Source organism: Gallus gallus, chromosome 5 (genome assembly GCF_016699485.2).
Source record: "Gallus gallus isolate bGalGal1 chromosome 5, bGalGal1.mat.broiler.GRCg7b, whole genome shotgun sequence".
Taxonomy (NCBI): Eukaryota; Metazoa; Chordata; class Aves; order Galliformes; family Phasianidae; genus Gallus; species Gallus gallus.
Window position 1 is genome coordinate 34037016 of NC_052536.1, and position 23777 is coordinate 34060792.

At 37.1% G+C, this 23777-nt stretch overlaps 1 protein-coding gene across 1 annotated transcript in view; it reads left to right on the top strand.

Annotated features, from left to right (window-relative positions):
• The window catches only part of NUBPL (nucleotide binding protein like), an 82965-nt gene that overhangs the window by 38524 nt on the left and 20664 nt on the right, over positions 1-23777 (top strand). Inside the window, exons 7-8 of the mRNA XM_421229.6 lie at positions 10512-10605; positions 22698-22783. Coding sequence (XP_421229.2) covers positions 10512-10605; positions 22698-22783 — 180 coding nt within the window. The remainder of the gene's footprint in view (positions 1-10511; positions 10606-22697; positions 22784-23777) is intronic.

The following is a 23777-nucleotide window of genomic DNA, read 5'->3' on the forward strand; positions in this document are numbered from 1 at the left end:
TGGTTCCTCAGCTGTCATGGTTATGACTGTGCAGCTACTGCTCTGGGAACAGGCTGTGAGAATGTTTTCCTTGCTCTGCTTCCAGTAGTCTCGTCTCCAGCACAAATCGCGCAGGTATGCATGCGTCTGCCCTCCTTTGCATAAAATAAAACAAATGTAAAACATGTAATTGTTCTTCTGGGTTTGACTAGGCAGGGAGAAATGGAGGGGAACTCCTGGTTTTCCAAAATGGCTGCCTTAGGGCTAGAACCGATACTGATACATACATGTATTTCTATTTTATTCCTGGAGCTTTAAAGAAAACTATGTTGAGGTTTAAAGGATTGCTTCATCTGTCTGCATCAAAGTTCAGAACTTTGTGCCCAAAAAATGTCATCTAGCTTTGTCCTTTAAGGAAAGAAGTGGCCATTTAATCATGTTCATAAGTGTTTGCTAAACAGGAATACTGGTGGCAGAGGAACTGAGAAAAGAGAAGGCACTATTTATTTTCTTTCCTAAATGAAGCATTTATTATTTGCATGAGACTGCACAAAATATCGAGTGTTATAGGCACCTCATATGCCACTCTTCCGCTCTCTGTTCTTTTGAAGTGATAAAGGGAGCCTGTTAGTTCTTTGTAGGTCTTGTAAATTTAATGCAAAAAATGAGCGTGGTTATCATCATTGCTGTACTTGCACACTGTGTGGCAGCACCTGAAAGCTGGGTGCCTGCCTGGCCTTCAGGAATGGAGTTCGAAAGTCAAAGAAAAGCCTGAACTGGATCTATCTAGGATGGTGGGGATGCCTCCTTCGTCATTCCCAGTGTTGCTGAGAGGTTATTTTCCCATCCTGGAGATACCTTCAGACTCTTTGCTATTGCATTAGCAGAACACGTACGGTATCATAAAGAGTTACGAAGTTTGAAGCTTCATGTGGAATAAATGGAAATTACCTGGTGTTAAGGTCACAGGCTGAAAATGATCAATACTGTGGATTCTGAGCAGAAGTCTTAGGAAAAGCCTATGGGATGTCTTGCTTTCTGTGTTTCCTGGATTTCAGCTACTTGTAGCCTGGATTAGACAGCTCTGAGTTTATGTATAGGGTCATGGTTACTTGGTGCATGGTGACTCTTATTTTTCTTGTCCTAGTGGCTGAGATAAATGGCATCTGCTTGAGAAAATGAAACTCATACCTTCCATCTTTTGTATGAATTGTCTCATATCTCTAATTATGATACCCACAATTACAGCAGAAGAACCAGTGTTCTGGCTTTAATGTGTTTTTAAATGGCTGTGAGTACTCAGCTTTGTGTTGGGTTGGGTGTTAAGAGTGACGGGTGCATTTTGAGCATGCCTGCCTGATGGGTCTTAAAAGGCTGTAGGGCTCCTCTCTCACAGGGCTGTATATAATTATTGGATCCCTAAAGGGTGTCTGGTTGACAATCAGTGCACACCGGAGATTTTGGTATTTGCAGAAGACTTTTCATTATCTATATATATATTATGGTGAAAATGTGGGTGGCTTTGACTCAAACATCCAAGTTACTCTGGGTTACAGGCACCCAACTCTCACAATTCAGTTTGAGTCGCTGTGGATCAGAAGAATTGCTTATGAGGTGTTATGTATTGGTTTTGGGTGCTGCCTTCCTAAGTATTAGGTCAAATATGTTGTCCTTGTGTCATTAAAACTGTATTGCAAAAGTAAACTGAAGTAATAATGCATGTAGGACGTTTGACTGAGGGCTGCTGGTAAATATTGGCTGTGATGAGAAAGGTAAAGAAATTCTGAAGTACAGAGGCTTATCCTAACTATGAACAATGAAACAAAATGAAAATTCAACATATCTTTTCTAAACTTTATTTTAGTGCTACAGTTTAAATTACAGCTAAAATTTTACTCTTAGGATAGTAATATGTTCTACTAGCAATGCTTTGCCTAAGGACAGCAGTACATTTGAAGTGGTGATTGCCAAGTTGTAGTTTGATTACTCTCAAGCTGGTTTGTCAGTTTGGACTTTGCTGTGCCAAGTCAAATAAATAGCTTTCTGATACCTAACAGTGATAACACGTACACATGAAAATATAATATAGGAAGAGATGTGTAAGTGAGCAAGGAATTGGTCTGCTCACTGATGTTCCTTCTTTGGCTGCAGCTGCATTCACTTCTTGAGCAGTCAAGATCTTCAAGAGAGCTTTGGGTTGCTTCTGAATGTGTAGGTGGAGCTCACTAATGTTGATGTTTTTTAACTTTTGTTTTTACTTTTGTCCATTTTTGACATTTTTCATATTTTTGTTCAAAACAGAGTACTGTCCTGTTCTCGCACCATTAACAGATTGTTTAGCATCACTCAATTTTACTTTGTAAATAAAGAGTGAATTTAACAGATTTTTTTAAATTGAGTCAACAAGTTTTTTTGTTGTTGTTGTTGTTGTTTTTTTTTTTTTTTTTAATGAATTGGCTTCTGTTCTGACCGTTGAAATTGAGAGGCTGATCCTCCACCCATGATGTTGTTCTGTACCTCTTTTGTTCCCAGGAAATAAATGTGGGTATCCAAAAGTATGTGAGCAGGTTTTGAACCTGCATTCTTTGCAGAAAGTGATTATTTCTCACTTACTAAATGATTGACACAAATGTAAAATAATTGTACTAAAGGGACCTAAGATTAATGTGTTTTTTTTTCCTCCTGACCCAAAAAGCCTTACCACTCTTCTGGTTTTTTGTTTGTTTTGTTTTGTTTTTGCTCAATCAGCAATGTCTTTTAAAAGAAAAATAGTTTAAAGCAGAAGTATGCCTTTGGAATATGCCTCTTTTTCTGTGTAGTTAAATCAGTGCTCATTTTAAGGTTTTTTTTTTTGTGCTAGATGTAAACAATATTGGGGTTTTTTTGTATATTAATTAAGAAGTAAGAATTGGAGTTGAATAAAAATCTAGAATGGAGATGAGAATATAGAACCTGATCCTTTTTTGGCAGTAATCCCTTAATGACCCTAAATTCATGGTATCAGCATTTTCAGCAAATTACTTTAATTAGCTTTAGATTACAAATAGCACTTCTTATTTATTGTTGCAGAACTGGAACTGAGGGCATGGGTAGATGCAAAAGCATGAACCTGCAAGCATGGCAGTTATTTTGGCAATCTTATGTATGAAGCTGTCATAGATTGTTTGTCTAATCCGTAGTAAATGCTTTTACTACCTTAACAGTAAGCACATCTTTAATTTTAAAAGTTGTGTATGCAAATGCAAAATGTACATAATTCTTAGATTTATTTATGTTTGTTGTATCTTGTCTGCTCTTTTAATACATGTTTTGTATTCCACTCTTTGCAAAGACAATCTGTATGCAGTTGGCTTTGCTCCTTTCTAACCTAAAGGCAGTTCATTTAACAGAAAACTTGTATCAGCTCGCATTCTATGGACCAGTCCATGGTTAAGAATCCCAGTGAGTCAGTGATTTACTCTGCTTGCTCTTGCCTGTGTTCTCGCTTAACACTCTTTCCACTCTCTCACCCCCTTGAGTCTTCCTGTGGAAGCAAAAAGTTCCATATACTTACTATGTGGCCTTGCTGTGATTTCTTGTTTCTTGTTGGATGCGTTGATTATTGTACTCCAGGGTAAGCCGAGCAGAGTCCAATGCTGATTTCATTAGCAAGGGTAGACTATTCAGAATTCAGTGACTAGGGAGGATATGCTTGTGAATTTTAAGTACATAAAGTTTGGACAATAGAATTTTGTCAACGTCTGTGGGAAAATAGGTTATTCTAAAATAGATGCATGTAACACTTTATTGTTGAAAATTAATGTTTCAATTCAAGGCTGCTTATTCTGAGGTTAGATAACATCTCAACAGACAGAAAATCTAGCTCTGTATTGAGATTTACTATCTCTGGCCTCAGTTCAGTGGTCTACATCTAATTGATTCTTTTCCAATTTTTATATTATTCTCTTTATGGTAATATTGGAGAGTTTTCTTCAGCAGCATCTTAAGTGATATGAACAACATCTATGATGTTATTTTCTTCTGTCATCTTTTTCTTGAAGGTCTTTAAGACTTATGTCCTGAAATCCTGTATTCTGTACAAAAAAGCATTATACACTTAAACAGATTTTTTTTTTACTTTTTAAATTTAATATTTTTCAGCTTAAGTACTAATGTGAAATCAGTTTCTCAATGAGTCACAAAATTGTGCCTGTATTAACGTATTAATAAATTAAATAACAATTATTTTTTTAACCAGAATATAAACTGAAGTTTAAAGAAGTTAAATGACTTGTAAAGAGAATTAGGCAAATAGCTTTCTGTTGTATAGCTTAGGCATTCAGTCTTGAATTACACGTCAGCTTTTAACATCGTTAGAGAAATACTGGCTAAATCATATGTGGAGGGCTGGTTTAATAAATTTCTCCCTTTTGATATCTGTTATGCAGACAACATATGTAAATCTTACGAGCTGAAATGGATTCCTAATAACGCTGCCTTAGGAGTGGTTTGTTAACTTTGGGACTGATAGTTAAATAATGCTGATGTCCCTCTGTGCTTAGGCAGAGCTCTAAGAGGCTTAATTGTTTAGGTGATATCTGTAAAGCAATTGCACCAACCTGGTTATTAGTTTAATTGGATAATGTGATACTAACTCACTTTCTTCCAATTTGTTTAGATTTATGTTAATTTTCTTTCTTTTTTTTTTTGCTTAACTTTATTGCTGAAAGGCATAAGAAGAGAAAATTGTCTTCCACAATTATTTTCTGAACATCATTATTGAGAAGCTGAACTGCAGACAACTTTATATCACGGAACAGGAAGAAGGCGTATTTCTGAAGAAAAGTGTTCTGTGTTATATAGTACAGGCTGTTTGTGGGTCAAGGGTAGAGAGCCGCAGTTGAATAATCAATCTCAAGACTGACTGCATAACACAGTTTGTTTCTTAAACTGTCTTCTTTTAGAGAGTGCTTTGAAGCGCTGTGAAATAAGAGTTTCATCTCACAAAGGTTCTTCCATAGTAATAACTCAAATGTAGTGGGAGATTTTTATACACAATATTGCTGATGGTATCTTCAGTAATTGCTTTGGGGATGCACAAAGCTACTCCTTTTCACTTATCTCCAGTGACCAGCCACAGACTCTTGAGGACATGTCAAGCTGCTCCTCATCTCGGTGCCTCTGAGACTGATGCAGCCTTGGCTGGTCTTCCTGTGGTTGGGTAGGAGCCTGGTGTCAAGTTCCTGTCCTCAAACTCCTTGTTATTGTGTCTTCTGGGATATGATAGCCTGGGTGGGTTAACCTGTAGGTTGTATTGGGAAGGGTGACAAAACCTCAGGCTTATTGCACCATATTCCTCATCTGCTTTCAGATCTTAATGTTGTAAAAATAAGCATCAGGGAGAAGGAAGTGGCCAGTTCCCATTTCAGTGGTTGACTTGAACACAGCTCTGACTTCTAGGCACTTAAAGTTTATATTCAAGAGGAAGAGGAGAATTTCCTTCTCCTTATGGAAATTGTTGGAGAAGACTGTTCTTAGGCTTCACCTCAATTTCTCTCTGAACTTTACAAAAAAAAAAAAAAAAGTGACTGCTCAAAAATACCATAGAGGGAATTTGAATTACTGCAGTGCATCAGTTTTTTGTGGTGTTAAATTGCAAGTCTTCAAGATTGGTTAAGCTTCGTAGGACAAGTCAGAGGGGCAGTGTTCTTCATTCAGAAAGTGTCAAGTTGCATTAAGCACTATGGAGTCTGCTGCTATAGTGTAAGAAGCTGCTGTGGTGCAAGTAATTATTTCAGTAGTGGAGAGAAAGTTTCTGTAGGGACTGAGCATCTCCTGTTCTTTAGTTTATCAAATATTTGTGAGGATAAGTACATATTTTTTTTAAATTACAATATTGTAAGTTTTGTCATACTATGAATAATCTGTATTCATGTAATGTGAAACTGCATTTTAATCCCCACTGTCTATTTGTTTTTGGGCAGATTATTTAAGTAAGTTTCTAGGGAATTCATCTGTAATGTTTATTTCATGCATTAACAGATATATGAAAACTTCTGTGCATGTTCATACTGAGTTTACAACAAATTTTCTGAGCTTTGTTCTGTTCAGCTGTTTGCCTGCACTAAATCACATATATATACCCAACACAGTGGTTAGGAGGAGGGGAGGTAGGCAGGAATAGACCTTAGGCTGTCTGCAATGTAGCTCTTAAACTTTTCTGATACTGGTGTTCAGAGCTTGGCTGGCTGCTGCCAAGTCTGCACCTGCAGTGCTGCTTGATTGAAACTCTGCATGAATTCCTCTTAGTAAGAACAAATAAATAATATCTTCTGTTATTTACCAAACACCAGGATTACTTCAAAACCACGAGCAGAAATCCTTCTTCTGTGCTAATATTCTGTCACTTTTACCTCATGCACACAGGATTCTCAGACTTAATTCCTCAACAGAAATGCCATATTTTTTTCTGTGCTCTGAGGTTTGTCTTGCTATTTGGAACCCTTGCTCAAAATGCATATCTGGTGCTTTGATTATGAATTGTCACATAAACAGTGATTGATTCAAGTAATTTACATGGAAGCATTCATGGTGTTTCTGAGCAAGGGAAAAAACACAGAAGCACATGGTGCTTAATTATGTTGCTTAACAATAAATGTCAAGTTAAACCTTTTTTAAAGAAAGATGAATGATATACTTAAGGAAAACAAAATTATATTTCTATGGTTTGAAATGTTTTGCACACTGTATATTAGAACGTTGAAGGTTTTAGCACTCTTAGACACGGGTGGAGGTGCTGACAGGTTACATATGCTGCAAGGCAGGCTTTTGTAACTGCTGTCTGCTTAGTGCTTGCAAAGGGAACTCCTTTAGTGTAATGCGCTGTTAAGTTGAGCTCATTTACTCGTATGCAAAGATATTTGCATGCAGGCGCACTTAGAACTGTAGGAGAACATGAGGACTGGTGATCCTCAGTTGGTGAATTCTTGCATATAAACAAGATTTGCATTCAAATTAGTGTTTTATATCACAGCTTGATTATACATCCCATTTTAATAATGTTGAAAGAATGACAATAAGAGACTTCAGAAAGCCACTCCTATGATTATATGTTCCAATTTTAAGTTAATTAAAAATGTCTCTTTTTCTTTTTTCTGCTTTATCAGTATTTAGTAAAAGACTTTTTTTTTCCCCCTCATTTAATAATGTGTGCATTTCTATAACGGATAGTTACACCTTCCAAATTATATTCAATAATGTGTTTAATAAAAGCCTGTCGTATTGCATACTCCTGTGGGAGGGTGATGGAGGAGCAACTGAACTCCAGTGTTCGTCATACTCCTGTTATGCAGTAAGCAGGAGTCTGCAGAGTGAAATGTGGTGAGGTGCAGAATTCTTCAGCCTGCATCCAAACAGGCCCATACTGGCTACAGGATACTGTTCGCTCCCAGGCAAAAACAGTAGCTTAGTTCTTTTTAACAATCCAAAAAAAGAAAAGAAAAGAAAAAAAAAAAGTTATTTTGAATGAGGAGCAGTTTTCCAATCCAGTTTGCCATCCAACTTCCAACAGTTGTACTGGTGCAATTCTGAGTTGTTTGGAGGATAATTCTGGTCCATATTCAACACGTGCACATCTAGATATCTTTCTTGGTTTATTTTTGAACTAGCATGACAGGAGCCTGTCTTGCTGCTACTGTGTAGAGCAGCAAAATGTCCTTTATGCTGCTGCTATATTGGTGTACTTTCCCCATTTCTTTTTCTTGTCAGATTTGTAGGAATTATAGCAGAACACAGTTAATTTGAAGATAATTTTTTTCAATCAATTAATTTGAAGAAAATAAAGAAATAAGGTGATTTCAGTGCCATAAATTAGCTAAAGCATTATAATGTAATTGCCCTGTGTGTTAAGAGTATTTTTTGTTGCCTAGCAATGAGATTTACCATGAAGTTCACCATGTGCTTAAGATTCCATTGTTAACATCTGTTCACAGAGGTTTATAACTTGAACAAAAATCACTACTTACAGTGCTATCCGTGAAATTCTTGTCATGGGGTCACTTACTGAGCAAGGTTGAGGCACATAGCTCTGATGCCTTCAAATTTATGTACCCTTTCTCCTATTCTACAAAGTGCATTTTGAAAGCAGCTTATTCAGTCATCCCTGGTAAAGGTGGTGAGGGTTTTTTTGTTTGGTTGGTTTTGTTTTTTTGACTATTTTGAAATATTCTTTGAGGTGATGTTTGAAGCTGAGCTTATGCAGTAAAGAACTGGAAACTACTCAGTATCTAAGTTTTTCTACAGCCATAACTGGTTTTGGCAGACTAGGTAAGAGAGTCAGAATTATAGTAGGGATGGATAGTTGCATATGTGTTTCAGGACTGCATCTTGGTGCAAGGCAGAAGACAAAAAATGAGCTTATTTGAAGTTTCTGCAGAAAAACTTAAGGAAGAACACGATGAGTGCACTTGTAAATTTAGGCTTAACAAAAGATGCCAGGATCATGTCTTATAAAGACACAACGGGAAAAAAAGCATTTTGATGTAATCCTTTGTATGAACTAAACACTCACTACATTATTGTTCCAAAATGGCTGTGATTATCATGAAGACTCTATTCTTTTATATTTAAATATACACCTCTTATGGCGGATGTGTTTAGGTGAAGATCTTTAAGGAATTTGACTTTTCTCTTGTTGTAAGCTACTGCTACTTTATAGCATCTGTATCAATAACCTTTCAGTTTGTCACCTTTGTAATGGTTAATTTTTAATTAAGAAACTTAGAAATTTGAAGTTCATGCCTTCATGTGAGCAGAGTTAATTTTCTCGGGAAAGGGAGACATCTTCAAGCAGTGGTATGTAATTAATATTGCTAATTACAAAACAAGATAAGAAAAATAAGTAAAAATGATAGATTTTTTAAAAATAATCTGGCTTCTGTATCTCATGCTTATGTTTAGGGTGTACATTTTTGCACATAAGTGAGATTATTCCTTGGAATTATAATCTTGATATGATTATGAATGTTAATTACTTAAGAAATCTGCTCAGCATATGTCATTTTCACTGGCAAAATATTGATAGTATTGTAATATAGATCAATGCTAAATATAAAAAAGCATGTGCAGTGTTTGCTATGGTTATAAAAAAAAAGTAGCATTTTCTGTTTAGCTAGAAATGGTCTTTGGCACCATTTAGTGTTCCTGCAGCATTTCTAAAGGAAATGAGGAATGGGAGGAGGGCCTGACATCAATTCAGAATCCCTAATTTAGATGCCTAAAGTAAGATTTGGTAACTTACCTTTCCCATTCACCTTTTCCAGGAAGTGCTTTGAAATCTTCTGTCTTTATCAGTCAGCCCTGAACCATTCTGTTTTTTGCTGGACTGCTACACTGTGTTAGTGGGGTGGATTTAGCATTGTTTGTGCTTCCCCAGCATCTTCATCTGTACAAAGACTTGATGAAATGAACATTCCCTTGACAAAGTCTGACACTCCAGAACAATAACTGGAGACAGGCAAAAATGGCAATTGTTTTTGCTGTTCAGATGACATTAAGGAAACGTGCAAAATAAGAGAAGATGAAATTCTATTCTTGTTTGGCATTTTCTTATTTAGTGCAGGGCAGAGGCTGCATCTGTAGTTTGAATCAGGTAGAGCGTATAATCACATTGTCTATGTGGACAGAAGAGCAAGGGGAGACGTTTGTGCATCTTCACTGTTTGTAATGTGGCTATGATTTCTAAAGCTTCTGTACTGCAGAGACAAAAGCCCTCATTTCGCTATTGCTGGCTAGAAGGAGTGCTCTGATATTAACCTACACCAAGTCAGAGTCGAATCATGGGTCTTTAAGGCTTAGTTAGCCACTGGGAAATGTTTAGGCAAATCATAGCTTGGCTTTACATAATATGGAGTAGTACTGTTTCCTTTCTTGGGTTAGGAGGGGCTGCGTTGCTCAACAGCTACCCTGCATTGGAGCTCATGGAGAATGTGCATTGAAGTACACAGCGTTCCAAGGAGTTATTTAGCTCACCGGGAAGTCTGTACTGGTCAAGAACATGAGTAATCACAGCAATTCCAGATTTGAGCCTAGGACCTTTCATCACTCTCATTTGATGCCTAGCAACCAGTAATCTTGATTTATTCTGTGATGTCTTATGTATGCTGTAGATCTGTATATTATACCTGGTGACTTTAATTTAACAAATCATTTTTTTAATAAGCAGCCCTTTTTCCTAGTAAATGTCAGTACATTCAGTACCAATAGTCCTCCATGCATGAATAACCTCACAGAAACAACCAAAAAAGGATTGCTGAGAAGACTGTACATAATTTCAAAGAATTGATAAGTAGTAAGAAAAATTAGTCAAAAATTGATGGAAACAGTTCTATGCAGTATTTGTTACACAACGAATGACATTGTCTCAGTATCAATCTTTGAGGTGCCCTTGGTTCACCTGTTCTACATAACGTTTTTATTTCAGTCCTTGTGTCCTATAAAGTGCCTTAAATAAAAACCCTCCAAAACTCCAACATAATTTTATTGTTTTCTTCTAGGTTGACTGGGGTCAACTGGACTATTTAGTGATTGATATGCCACCTGGGACTGGAGATGTACAGCTGTCCATCTCACAGAATATTCCAATTGCAGGTACATGCATCATTTGACTGTTTCTGAGATTTGAAATTAAGTCTGTTAGCATTAGAGAAGTAATTTTTAATAATGCTGGTAAAAATTCTATTAATCGTTTTTCTAACACACTAAGTAACTATTTTGTCAGTAGAATAGTGTTGGAAAAATACTCTCCGGGATTTTTAACATGTCTGCATTGAGATTGTGTTGTATTCTTTTGAGCTTCATAAAGATTGAGAAGTCAACTATTTCAGTATTTTGGAAAGAAAGGCAGGTATGCCAAAGACTGCTAAGGCTAATACAGAAGAGTAGTTCCTTTGTCTCTAGCTGCTACGTATTAAAGTTAATACAATAAAATTGTTTTTCTTCATGATTGCTTTTTAATTAGAAGCTGGCAATGCTGTTAACGCACAGCATGTATTCAGTTAAACTGTGCAGCACTGTAATGCACTGATGCATTCATTTTCCTCTTGTGTTATGAATTTGAATTTTTGTAGGTGATATGAACTTTGACAAATCAGTCTTGAGATATATAGGTTGCCTTCTAATCCCATTGACTTAAGCAGGAGTTAGAAATACTGCTTGTGAAAGGATCTGCTTAGCATCTCACGAGATCTAATGCAGCGTAATGGTCTTACCTGTCTGACATACTTCAACAGAAGCAATTGCCAATAACCTGTCTAATGTTAGGAACTTAGTGGGATGAAGGGATTCATTTTAAAATCAGGCAAACAGTATATTTATCTTGTAAGGTGCAGTCTTGTGTGGTAATGATAGTTACTCATGTATCTACAAGACTGAATGTCTAAAAAAGTTAAATCTAGTGCTGAAGCTATGTGGTGGTATCTCACAAGCTTCCATGATGTTAAGTTTAGAAAAACCTAAGTATTTTAACATATATGAAACTCAAATGTTAATTCAGCTGCAATGCTGTTGCCCCCAAATTGTTAATAACCTCAGGGGGTTCACTCTGCTCTCTCTGATTGTGTTGAGTGGTGAAAGGTAACAAATAACCGAATTGTAACAAAGGATTTAATGAATTTTTCCCTTAAAAAGTAAGAGTCTTCTATTGCCTTTGCTTATCTGTGACCTCAAATGTATGATGCGAAGAAAACATGAGTCAAACCCATTTTCTCAGATAAAGAATCATAGGATGTTGTGAGTTGGAAGGGACCCACAAGCATCATTGAGACCAACTCTTAGTATTGGTACTTAGTGCATGTTGAACACATAGGTCAGTACAAAAGTAATGCCTCCTATTTATTTCTATGGAAACGACAACAGCTACAAAGATCATCACAATAACATTACTTGATAGAGCAAATTCTCAGCTACCAAACACTGTTTTTCAACAGTCACCACCATTAGCTATGCATTTTTGGCAGCTGTGAATAAGAGCCTGCATGCCACGCTCATGCAGATCTGCACCAGTGGAGGTGACCCGCTGTAGCCAGTGCAGAAATGCACCACCAACTGCCTCACTGTGCTCACATTCACTACTTGGTCTCCATAAACATTCAGAAAGCATTGACAAATGTCAGTGGCTGCAGTTTTTTCCTCCTGGAGGAATTCAGTTCCATACCTTTTCTTCACATGCACTTCCATGTTAGATGCTGTTTTGTCAGAGTGCCCCTCTGCTGACATCTTTCACATAGCAACAAAATGTAATGGAATGTTGGTGGGAAGGTTCAACTTCTACTGTCATCCCATCAAAATGATCAAAATTTGCCTGTGACATTGTCAGCCAGCATAATAAAGTAGGCATTACTTTTGGAGTCATGGTAGCAGATCAGGAGGGCTTTTTACTACCAAGGTTTTTAGCAATGATGTATAGTATAACAGTGGTATGAAGTTTTTGGTAAGATAGAATTTCACATTAAATCTTGTATGTAAAGGCAATAAAACTATGAAATCCAGGAGGTGTAGATTGAGTTGTTTTAAAATATCATGTTATATTCTTAATTGTTATTTACTTACTTAGCAGGGAGGTCAACAGATTCTTGATCTTCCTGAGATTTTGTGTTCTTTTCCCCCAGAATTCTACACTGACTTCAGAAGTATCACTGGTTGTGGTGCTTCTGCACTGTCCTCTCTTGCAGAGGAGTGGTGTTAGAACGCACTTTAGTCCTGTATTTCCTAGTTTTCTAAGTTGTGTTGTAGTATGTTTATGGGAGATCAGAAGTCGTTTCTAATTGATACACTGCATCAGCAAATGGAAACCTTAATTTAGAAAGATTTTTTTTCCTAGTGTGGCTTCTCAGAATATAACAGATATTTAATTTTTTTTTCACTGATAGCAATGGTCTCATTTTTTTGTGTGACTGTTACAAAGTGAAGAATTAGTAAATAATATTTATTCATTTTTATTCAATATTTTAATAAGTTTTCAGTTAAATATCATTGTCATAAGCATGTGGTTTTCATACCTATTGAATTCAATTTTGAGGTACGTCAAAGTAGACAAGATGTTGAATTAAGATAAAGGAAACTACTTAAAACCAACAACAAGCAGTACAGATTCTCTTTATATGCCATAAGGGAGATAAATTCCTTTCCCATACCTCTTTAAACTATTAACTATGGGTTTTAAAAAAAAATTTTAAGACAGATTTTTTTTTTTACAACCTCCTAGCTGAAGATTGCACGCTGAGTTCTAAAATCACATCACATCACTGCCATGGTTGCTCAGTTCATCTTGTTACTACTTCTATCTGAACTTCATAAAATTAGGAATGATGCCATCAGCTTACATTTGCCTTTCACATTAGTTCATGTGTTAGGTGAGGTCAACTCTTGTAGCATAAAAGTAAGTCTATTGTGTTTTTGAATAAGACAGACATAGCAGGCAGTGGTGAAGATTTTTAAATCCTTGTGTTCTAACATGGATTATAATTTAGCAATTTATGTAGAATTTCCTCTGCTGTCTGTTGTGGGTATTTCTCATTCTCTTTGGAAGGGCTGCTTCTTGTGTATTACAACTTTGACAATACATACTTTCCTCTTCTTTTTCTTTTTTTACTCTGGTTAATCGGTTGCTGTGTGTTCGATGCTCCATAGCCTTGTTTAGCATACCTTTATTTCCTTCAGTATTGTTACTTTCAAGGGTTCAGAAGATAGTGTCACAAATATCAATGCTGATGTCTTTGGAACAGCTTACAGGATTCTGCTGTTTTTTTTATGAGCTCCATCTTCATTTGCAATTCATGTTTCCAAACAGTGTGCTGTCTTTATTTTATTTATTTTTAATTTTTACAGAAAGTAGTTGTTGTGCCATTCTGTTTCCGCTTCAGTTTTCTTGTTCTTTGCTGTTCCTTTGAGGATGCCTCGGACAGTCATGGTATTAGCAGCATAATTTTTCTTTCCTCAGAGACAGCATATATATCCTACTTAAGCACATTCAGAAGTGCATTATCTAGTTTGCATGAAAGTTGTACTTTGATTTGCATGCATGCATATGTGAGATACAGTATTTGCATTATGTTTTCATTACTTATCTATGGCTTCCTAGGGACAGGCAGTGTAAAAAAAAAAAAAAAAAAAAAATTCCTCTAAATAAATTTACAGAACTTGGATGAATGTTTTTGCCAGTTACTTGATAAAGTTTTTCTGTGAGTGTGAGAAAGAGCAATGGCAAAGGTGTTGGGGGAGAGTTGTTCAGATGTGACATGTTAATCTGTAGCATTGCAACACTGGATGTTAAAAGAGGGATACATAACACAACAAAATATATCTTTTAGTTCTGATCATCATTAAAGAGAATATCAGCCTCACACAATTTCAGTTGAAACGGCAGCTTTGTGTGTGCAGGTATTCTTTAAAATATGACAACCAAGATAACTATTGTGATTTTTTTGTTTTATTATTCTTAGTCGCTTTACAAGCAGATATCTTATTTAACATACTGTTCATTAATCACCTGTAGCTTTTCTCATTTTTCAACAAACTTCCATCCAGCAGATGGAAACACAATAGGTATTTTTGTTCCACCCTGGCTTCTTTCTTCAGATGCCAGTCTATTTTCCACATAGAAATCCTAGATCAGCTTGGACAGAAAGGCTTTGTTTGTGATGTGCTGCTACTTAATGCATGGGTAGGATAAAGTGCCTGCCTGTTGTAAAAGGGTTCCCAGGGCCCTGTTAGCGCAAGCACTTCCTCCTAGAGAAGCTGAATTGTGGAAGCTGTTAACTATGTTAGTCTGCCTGTTGCCCATTCTTTATTAACGTTAAAGTGAAGTTAGTATTAGTCAAATGTGACAGCTTGACAGCTTTGGAGACGACACTCTGTCTTAGTTGACAGATCTGGCTCCAGGTTAATACTGGAATTGTCATTTCGTTTGCTAAGCTTTGTCATATGACTTTTTTCTCTGGACCTCAAGATGCCATGGCAGTGAAAGCCATTAGAAATATGCACCTGGTCAGTAAGAAGTGGGCTGAGACAAACCAAGAATTTCACATCTTGCTAAACAGTCTTTTACTTCTTACAGTGGTGAATTTATACAGGAGACCTAAAGGTAAAAGGTGTTGTTTTATTTCAGTGCATTTAATTTTCCAGTCTTTCAAAAGTAACATTTTTTTTTCTCCACACAAAGCATATATTATTATAATAAGCTTATTATTATAAGCTTTAAAAAGGCTGCTATTGAAAATTGGAAAAGATTATTTGTCAAGATAAGCAAAGTGAAAAGCAGTGTGAATGCTATTTTATGTTTTATTTCAGGTTCCATGAAAAAAGAAGTGTTGTCATTGCTAGCCATACAGGGAATGACTTCCATCACTTTCTACATTTTAAACCTATACAGCACACACATCCCGCCATCTTTTTGTTGCCTTATCCTGCAAATTCTGTGCTTTTCCTAATGACTTTTCATCAAACACAAATCTTAATTGTCTCCTGAGTGTTGTCTTTGGATATTTACTGAATATTTACCAAAGGAGTTTTACATCAAAAAGGAATTCTCAAAGAATTGTGATAAATAGGATATTTTGACTCATCGGTTTAAAAAAAAAAACAACAAACATTTCTACTAATTAAACTTTAAAAATCATAATATTTTTCTGTTCAAAAGTGTAAACTGAGGGAGGAATGGGTAGAGGTATATTACCAACTTGAAGGCCAATTCATTAATTCTGAAAGCATTCTACTAACCGTTATGTGCTAAACTGCTGACCCAAATTATTCATATTTAATGCAATGCCATATAGACCGGGGGTGCAGCCTTGTAGACAGCTGTGTTATAGCAGTGTATGCCCCTGTGGTGGTTTCACAATGACAGCCAACTGAACTCACTGCAGTGCACTCACTTCCCCCCCCCCCCCCCCCCCCCCAAAGGAGCAGAGGGAGAAAATACCATGGAAAAAGGCTCAAGGGTGGACACTATGCAGAGGTTGCTCACCAATTACTGTCATGGGCAAAACAAACTCAACACTGAGAGATATAATTATTGCTTATTACTAAGAGACTAGAACAGTGAGAAACAAAAAGCATACTAAAATCACTTTCCTCTATAATCCATCCACTCCCACCTCCTTCCCTCTAGTTGTACAGGGTAAAAGGGGAGTAGGGGGCTGTGATTAGTCCATAATGCTTCATCTCTGCTGTTCATTCATGGTCTTTCTGCCCCTTCTTCAGCTTGAGGTGCCTCCTATGGGATGATGTCTCTGAACTGATTCTGCATAGGATTCCCACAGGCTGCAATTTTCCAAGTACTGCTCCAGCATGGCTCTGTACCATGGGGCCCATTCTTCAGGAGTGGACTGCTGCAGCACAAGTCCCCGTGGGCAGCAGCTCCGCCAGTCCTACTGCCCCGCTGCAGACTCCTTTCTATGGGCTGCAGCTCCAGCCCGGGACTGCTCCTGCAGGAGCTCTCATGGGCTGTACTTCCTCTAGGCCATCTACTGCAGTGCTGTGGGTTCCTCTATGGCTGCACGTGGAAATCTCTGCCTGGTGCCCATGGGCTGCAGGGGGACAACCTGCTCCTCCATGGTCCTCTCCTGTGCAGGAAAGAACTTCTGCTCCGTGCCTGGAACACCTCCTGCCCTCCTTGTAAACTGACCTTGATGGCTGCAGGGCTGTTTCTCTCACGTTTTCTCACCCACAGTAGTTTTTCCCTTTCTCAAATCTGCTGTACCAGAGGCGCACACAGTGTTGCTCATTGCTCAGCACTGGCAGTGGCAGGTCCCCTTAGGAGCAGCTGGAGCTGGCTCTGATCTGACATGGGGCAGTGCTGGACTCTGCTCACAGAGGCGCCCCTGCAAATCCCTTGACACCAAAACTTTGCCATGTAAACCCCAAACAGACAGTTAGAACTGGATCCTACCTCATCATATAATCGTGTGGAAGAACAGGAAGTTCCAATTAATAAATAGACTGTCTGTTCAGAAAGAAGCATTTAAAAAAAAAGGGAGGAAAAAAAAGATTTTCAAATAATTTAAAAAAAAAAACCAATGTTAATGGTCTTAAAAAAAAAAAAAAAAAGTTATTGGTGGTATTAGCAGGAAAAAGAATTGTGATATGAGAAAAAGGAGTCATCTTACATTAACCAAAAATGCAATCTGAGTAGGTATGACAGCATTTTCCTCTCTTTCCTGAAGAGAGATGATCAAAAAAAAAAAAACCCAACCAGTGCAGCCATGCAAGTTGTATGCAATGTATACTTTGATGGGAGGTGTATCTGTATTCTGTCACTGCTCTTTGTGCAAGTGTCTATTTGCCCCTTGTTGAAAATCTCTTACTTTGATGCAAATCATAGTTGCAAAGCATCTGATCTTCTTTCCTTTTAGTCTAACAATGATACACAATGTTTTTCTCAATTTCTGAGCTTTCTTTCGTCTTTTATGTAGGAAGTGCATTGTTCATTTCTATGGTAAATCTTTGACGATTCTTTGTGGAAGTCTTCTGGGTTTTTGATAACGGTAAATTTTACTTCATCTGTTTTTGAATGCCAAATATTTTTAGTATCACATTTTTATACTTCTTTTTTTCAAGTGACCTTAGAAATTTAGTCTTTCTCTCATGCTATATTCTGATATTTTAAATAACTGCAGAAAAGCAAAAAGGCATGGATTTAGGATGGATTAAAAAAAAAAAAACAGCAAAAACCTCTCAATCACAACATTGGGACTTTATAGATGGATGATTATATTCATGTAACTGTAGGTTGTACAATTAAATAGTTTGTTTCAGTTGTCAACAAATTGTAGTTGACAAATGCAAGCTGGAAGTGGGACGCAGCCAAGATCCAGCCTTCAGGACAGTTCTGAGCTGTGTTATGAATCTCAAAGATCCCTTAAAGGAAAGTCATGCTAATGATTCTTTCGTGTTACTAGTTGCAATGAGAATGTCCCATGCAAAAGCTGAAGGAACTCCTTTATGTGGTTCACCCAAGGAGATGGACAAGTTTTCTGTCTTATCATAGAATTATAGAATCACAAGGTTGGAAAGGACCAACAAGATCATCTAGTCGAACCACCCTCCCATTACCCTTGCTACCACAAGCTACTAAACCATATCTCGTAGCTCTTCATCCAGCTGCCTCTTGAACACTGCCAGGGATGGTGCCTCCACCAGCTCCCTGGGCAGGCTATTCCAGTGCCTGACCAGTCTCTGAGAGAAAAAGTTTCTCCTTATGTCTAACCTAAACCTCCTCTGGTACAACTCGTGGCCATTTCCTCAGGTCCTGTTGTTGCCTGGGAGAAGAGGCCAAACCCCTCCTCATCACAGCTTCCCTTCAGGAAGTTGTACAGTGCAACGAGGTCTCCTCTGAGCCTCCTCTTCACCAGACTAAACGATCCCAGCTCCCTCAGCTGCTCCTCTTAAGACCTGTGCTCCTGACACCTCACCAGTTTCGTTGCCCATCTCTGAACACATTCCAGTGTAAGTACAACTTTAAGCATTTCCAGCTGAAATCTTAGTAAAAACTGAAGTCTTTGTTCTTGCAATACCTTGTTCTGCATCTTCAAGTGCAAACTGTATCCTATAATTGCAGGCATTTTTTATCAATGAAATAACAAGAAATTCAATGTAAGATAAGAGGGCCTATGAAGATCTGCAGTAGAGATGATTCAGGTTTATTAGGCTATTTATAACTTGGAGGTCTTGCCTGGAAGTTTAAAACTGATGCAGTGGAAGAGGTAGCAAAAGCTACAAAAAATGAGTGTTGTGGTCAGATCAGACCATGGGCAGCTATGTGGATGTGTCTCTGCAAGAGTGTTCAGTGCCTGTATATCAACAGGCGTGATTGGTAGAGAGACATAGTATAACTTTTTGTGTCTTTTTCCCTCAGAACTCTGTCAGTCTTTCTGGTCTGTTACTTCTCGCTCCACAGGTTTTCTGGTTGATGTTGTTTACTAAAATAATAAGAATCAGGGAGATATCATCTAGATGTAATCTAATGTTGATGGGGGGAGTCATAGCCTGGTTATGAATTCTGCCTTTGTAAATACTGGAGTGGGAAAAAAAGCAACACAAGGAATCTGTGTGAGAGTAGTTCTTCTCATCCTAAGGTAGATCTTGTAAACTTAGCTGTTTTTTAGACTTGTTTTTTTTTTTTTTTTCCACTTGCTTGAAAGAAAGCCCATGTCATTTGCTTAGGTTCAAGTTGACTATATCAAAGGGTTGGTGAGATAACACCTTGTGCCTTGTAACCCAAGGTGTCTAATGCAAAACTTCATGACATGCTGAGTAGAGGTGATGTTTTCTATATGCGTAACTTTGTCAGCTTTGCTAGCATTTCTAATTTCCTAAGCAACAGTCCACCAGTAAGGCGAGTACCAGTGTTCCATGAGCACACGTTTCTTTTACTTGGATTAAGCACCTGGGGTTCAAAGAAAAAGGCAAACATCAGTGTTACAGACCACAGTTCATTCTGTCTCTCTATTATGCATGCTAAATATTCAAAATAGAGTTAGCATAGTTTTTATTAATGCAAAGTGCATCAGCTTTTTGCCAGCTGAAATACGATGGAGTTAGGAAAATAAATGAAATGCATGAATAAGTGATATGTCAGTTAAACCTAAATGTGTTTAAGGTAGATATCCTTAGTATGCTCAAGGCATAGAAATTATTCTGCGTGCAACTGCTAACATAGAATTTGTAGTATGTTTTAATGTGAAATGTGATAACATTATAGTTTCTGCAGCCTCTCTGTTCAATTTGTCAGCCTTCATTTGCCTCATTCAGTCAAGCTTGTGTAAACATTGCACGTATTGCTTCAAGAGACCTCCTGTGTGTGTGAATTCAGTCATATTTCATTACTTTATTGATCAAAATAACTCTTTACTGTTTGATATTCCTATTAAACATGTAGAACAGAAACAGCAAGGGAAGTTGTGTTCTTTCTTGCTCATCATTTGAATCGCTTTCCAAATTAAACATGCAAACTTATTCAGTGAAGGGGAGCACCAAGGAAAGTCTCATTGCCATATTCTATTGCTGGTGGAGAAAATAATGCTGCTAAGTACTTGAATTCTTGAGCTTCAGGTTGAGTTTGCTGGGCTAGCAGTTGTACCAAGGAGAGAGAAAGTCTGATTAAAGTGTGTTGGTGTAAGTCAGTACAAACTGGTTATGGTGTTTTAGTCTGTATGTGAAACATAGATTTCTGACCATGAAGTTTCTGAATCTTCTCTCTAATCATCAATTACTCTTTATGAGTTTTGGATGGGTTTACCATGGATTTAGATATCAGTATTAGGAGTGGAATGGAGACCTTTGAAGTCCCTTCCAGTCCTGTGTTTTTGTTTTTGTTTTTGTTTTTTGACTGAGTTTGAGTTGATTGCAAAGAAGTAATCACTCACCAAAGAGGTATTTCATAAATAGTTCAAAAGGCTCATCAAATTCTGTAAGTCAATAAATCTCTGGTGGCTGTAATATAAACTTTTAAAACTTGTATCGTGTTTACAGCTTATTTTAAGAATTTAATCCTTACTGAATTATATATGAATGGAGTCTAGGGTAGAAGCTACTGAACTGTACCAAAGAACTGAAGTGTACTTCCACTTTCCCAAATTAGCATGCTCAAAACTGAGTCAGGATTACCTCTAATAAGAAGAAGTAAATGAAATCAGTAACTTACTGTGAAAGTTAATTCTGTTGTGATTAAAATTGGTGAGTAGCACTTCCTTGAGACCACCTTTAATTTACATTTTGTTTCAAGAAATTTAAATTGGAAGATGTCCTTTATCTTCTGTGTTATTGTGAAGTAAATCACTTAGTGATGATTCTGTTAAGTAGTTGGAGCCCCAGGAAAGTGCTTTAGAGCCAGAGGACAAATCCTAATGAAATTACAGTAATTTAAAATAACCTTCTTTAAACTGCTTATGAAAGCGTCAGATTCTTGAGTAACATTACCAGTCTGATTAGTGAATGCTGTTCTCTGCTTTCTTAAGCCACTGTGCAGATAGTCTCAGTGAGGCTTTGTACTGCTGCTGTTACAGTTTCAGACAAAGCACTGTGATGTTGCCTCTTTTTCAAAGATGTTTTGTCCTCAGTGTCAACAGGAGATGATTTCAGATTTCTTTATTCTCACAAGCTGGAGTAACAAAGGTAACTTTAAAAAATGTGAAAGGTTTTATATATATCCATAATTCATTTCAGAGTGAAAAGGAAAATAGAAGAGAGACCTGTACAGTGTCAGGACAAGCAGATTCTTGGTCATATAGACTTTCATTCTATGGAAAAATCGTGCAGGCTGTCTACAAATCTAGTTTTAACTCATGTATCTCCGAAGTCAGTTCTTTTTTGTACAGGGAGTTTGTATTCATGACAGCCTAATGTCTGGGAAATGGCAGTAGATCATTTCATCTTGTTAGTTTCCCCCCTTGGGTGAGGTTCTCTAGCAAGAGAATTTGTTAATAAAGAACACCTTCCACATAAACTGCCTGTGGTTATAGTGGATGTTTTGATTGTTCATAACCTCTGTACTTCATGCCATTCATTTGACTTGTTAAAAAATATTGGTCCAGAAAATGCGGAAATAAGTTTTGCTGACTGCATGTTAACTGCTACATGGAGATCCAGGGAATGCTGAACATTTTTGTCTACAAAAAAGTAGACAAGAGCCTGTTGTGTGGTACAGCTAACATGCATGTATATGCATTCAACAGAAAATTCTAGTTTCCTGGTTTTGTTTGAGGAGACAGCTATAATAAGCTTTTTGTCTAAGTATTGAAAGATCTTCATTTTACAATTACTTTTTTAACAGCAACAACAAAAAAATCATTTACATGACTAGAGGCCAGTGAGTCTAAGCTACTATTTTGTAGACTACATTTAAGTTAGGGTGCATTCATTTTGTGGAATTAAGTCTGTATTTCAGTGTTGGCGGTGAAATGTAACCGTACCGTTCATTGAAAGGACCAGCGTAAATGTGGATGTAGCTGAAAGGATTCCACATTATTCTTTGCTGTGTCACTGGAAGCAGGTCAGCTTAGGAAAAACAGCAAATTATTTGCATTCCAGAGTTTTAGAGAACAATAGGAAATTGTTTGCTTAATGTGTTACATACGCTGTTGAGATTTTGGACTTAAGTCTAATATTACATAAGGCAGAGATAGGCAGCTTGTCAGGAGTGAAACACCAGATTGTATTTTCCTTTTGTAAACTAGAGGTTAAGCACACTGGTTGAAAACATTCACATGCGCTGTCAGGCAGAGTTTGGAAACGGCTGACTGTCGCGCAGAAGAGATGTCATCAGTCAGCACATGGATTGCATGGGGCCGTCTGAAAGACAGGGCTTCCTATCCCAGTGCTTTGTGAACTGGGAAGGCTCTGCAGATGCTAGGGCTCCCACTGCAAAGACCCATGCATGGAGGGTGTTGTGCCTCTGAAATGCTACTGACATCCATTCTATCATCTGTTCATGGTCATAAGACAGCTAGATCAGTTTTCTCATTTAGAAAACGTAAGTGGTTTCTACATAGAAAAATATAGGGTGAAAACATCTTATTTTTATTGCTCCGCATTGTATCTCATGCAATTTTGGTCACTGCAAATAGGATAATTTTCTTCCTTAAATTGAAAAAAAACAATACAAAAAAACCTACTAAACAGTCAAAATATTTAGTAGTTACGAATCATAATTTGAACTAATGATATTTCATACTTTCTTTTCTCAGGGGCTGTAATTATCTCTACTCCACAAGACGTGGCTTTGTTGGATGCACGCAAAGGAACTGAAATGTTTAGAAAAGTCCATGTACCTGTAAGCATCTACATCAAAAATACCAGTAGATTTTAAAAAAGCAATAATTCCAAAAATCTGAAAAATTTCTCTATTTGTGATAGATGAATAATCCATTCGGATCACTTTAATGTCAAAAATTTTTGTTTAAAAAAAACCAACGGTTAGAATCTGCCTTATATCTGCGTCAGAAGCTTTCTTTAGCAGAAGGAAAAGATTTTCTCAGCATCCACTAATAATAGTATTTAATTTATTTTCAATCAATTTGTCTAATCACCTGGAATGGATCAGAATGCTAACCAGCTAACTAGAGTAATTTATAAAGTAATCTCTGCTTTCCAAACGTACTATCTTTCTATATCCTCATTATGTGTTCTCGTCAGCTCAAGAATTGTTAGAGCTCTAACCTAAAATTCTGTAACATGAGAGAAAATCATACATCTCTACAGTTTAAGAAGGAAGTGTAAGTTTTGGGGGAGTTATGTGCACACCTAATTGTCACTTTGCCATTTGAAAGGCTCTATGACTGTCACTGAATGAAAAAGTCCATTGTTTTCACTTTTTTTTGCATTAGAGTTTAGTGATAGCTTGCTTGTTTGGAAAACTCAAAGTTCAGAATTATCCCCAGTATTCATATGGATTGAAATTGAGTAAATATTAGAATTAATGTTTTACATTTAAACTGAATGATAGAATCACAGGATTAGCCCAGGTTGCCCAGGGCCCCATCTGACCTGGTCTTGAACACCTCCAGGGATGTAACCTCTGCAACCTCTCTGAGCAGCCCGTTCCAGCACCTCACCGCTCTCAAACTGAAGAACCAAATAAAGGAATTTGAAATAGACATAATGATAAACAAAAATATATTCATTAAAAATAAACTAACTGTGTTACTTCTTAAATGTTTTTTCTTTAAGTATGATTACATTGATTTAAGGTCTTGACAGTGTTACAAGTTGCTAAGTAACAGAATGTTCTACTCTAGTGCATGTTCACAAAGACTCATTTTTCATTT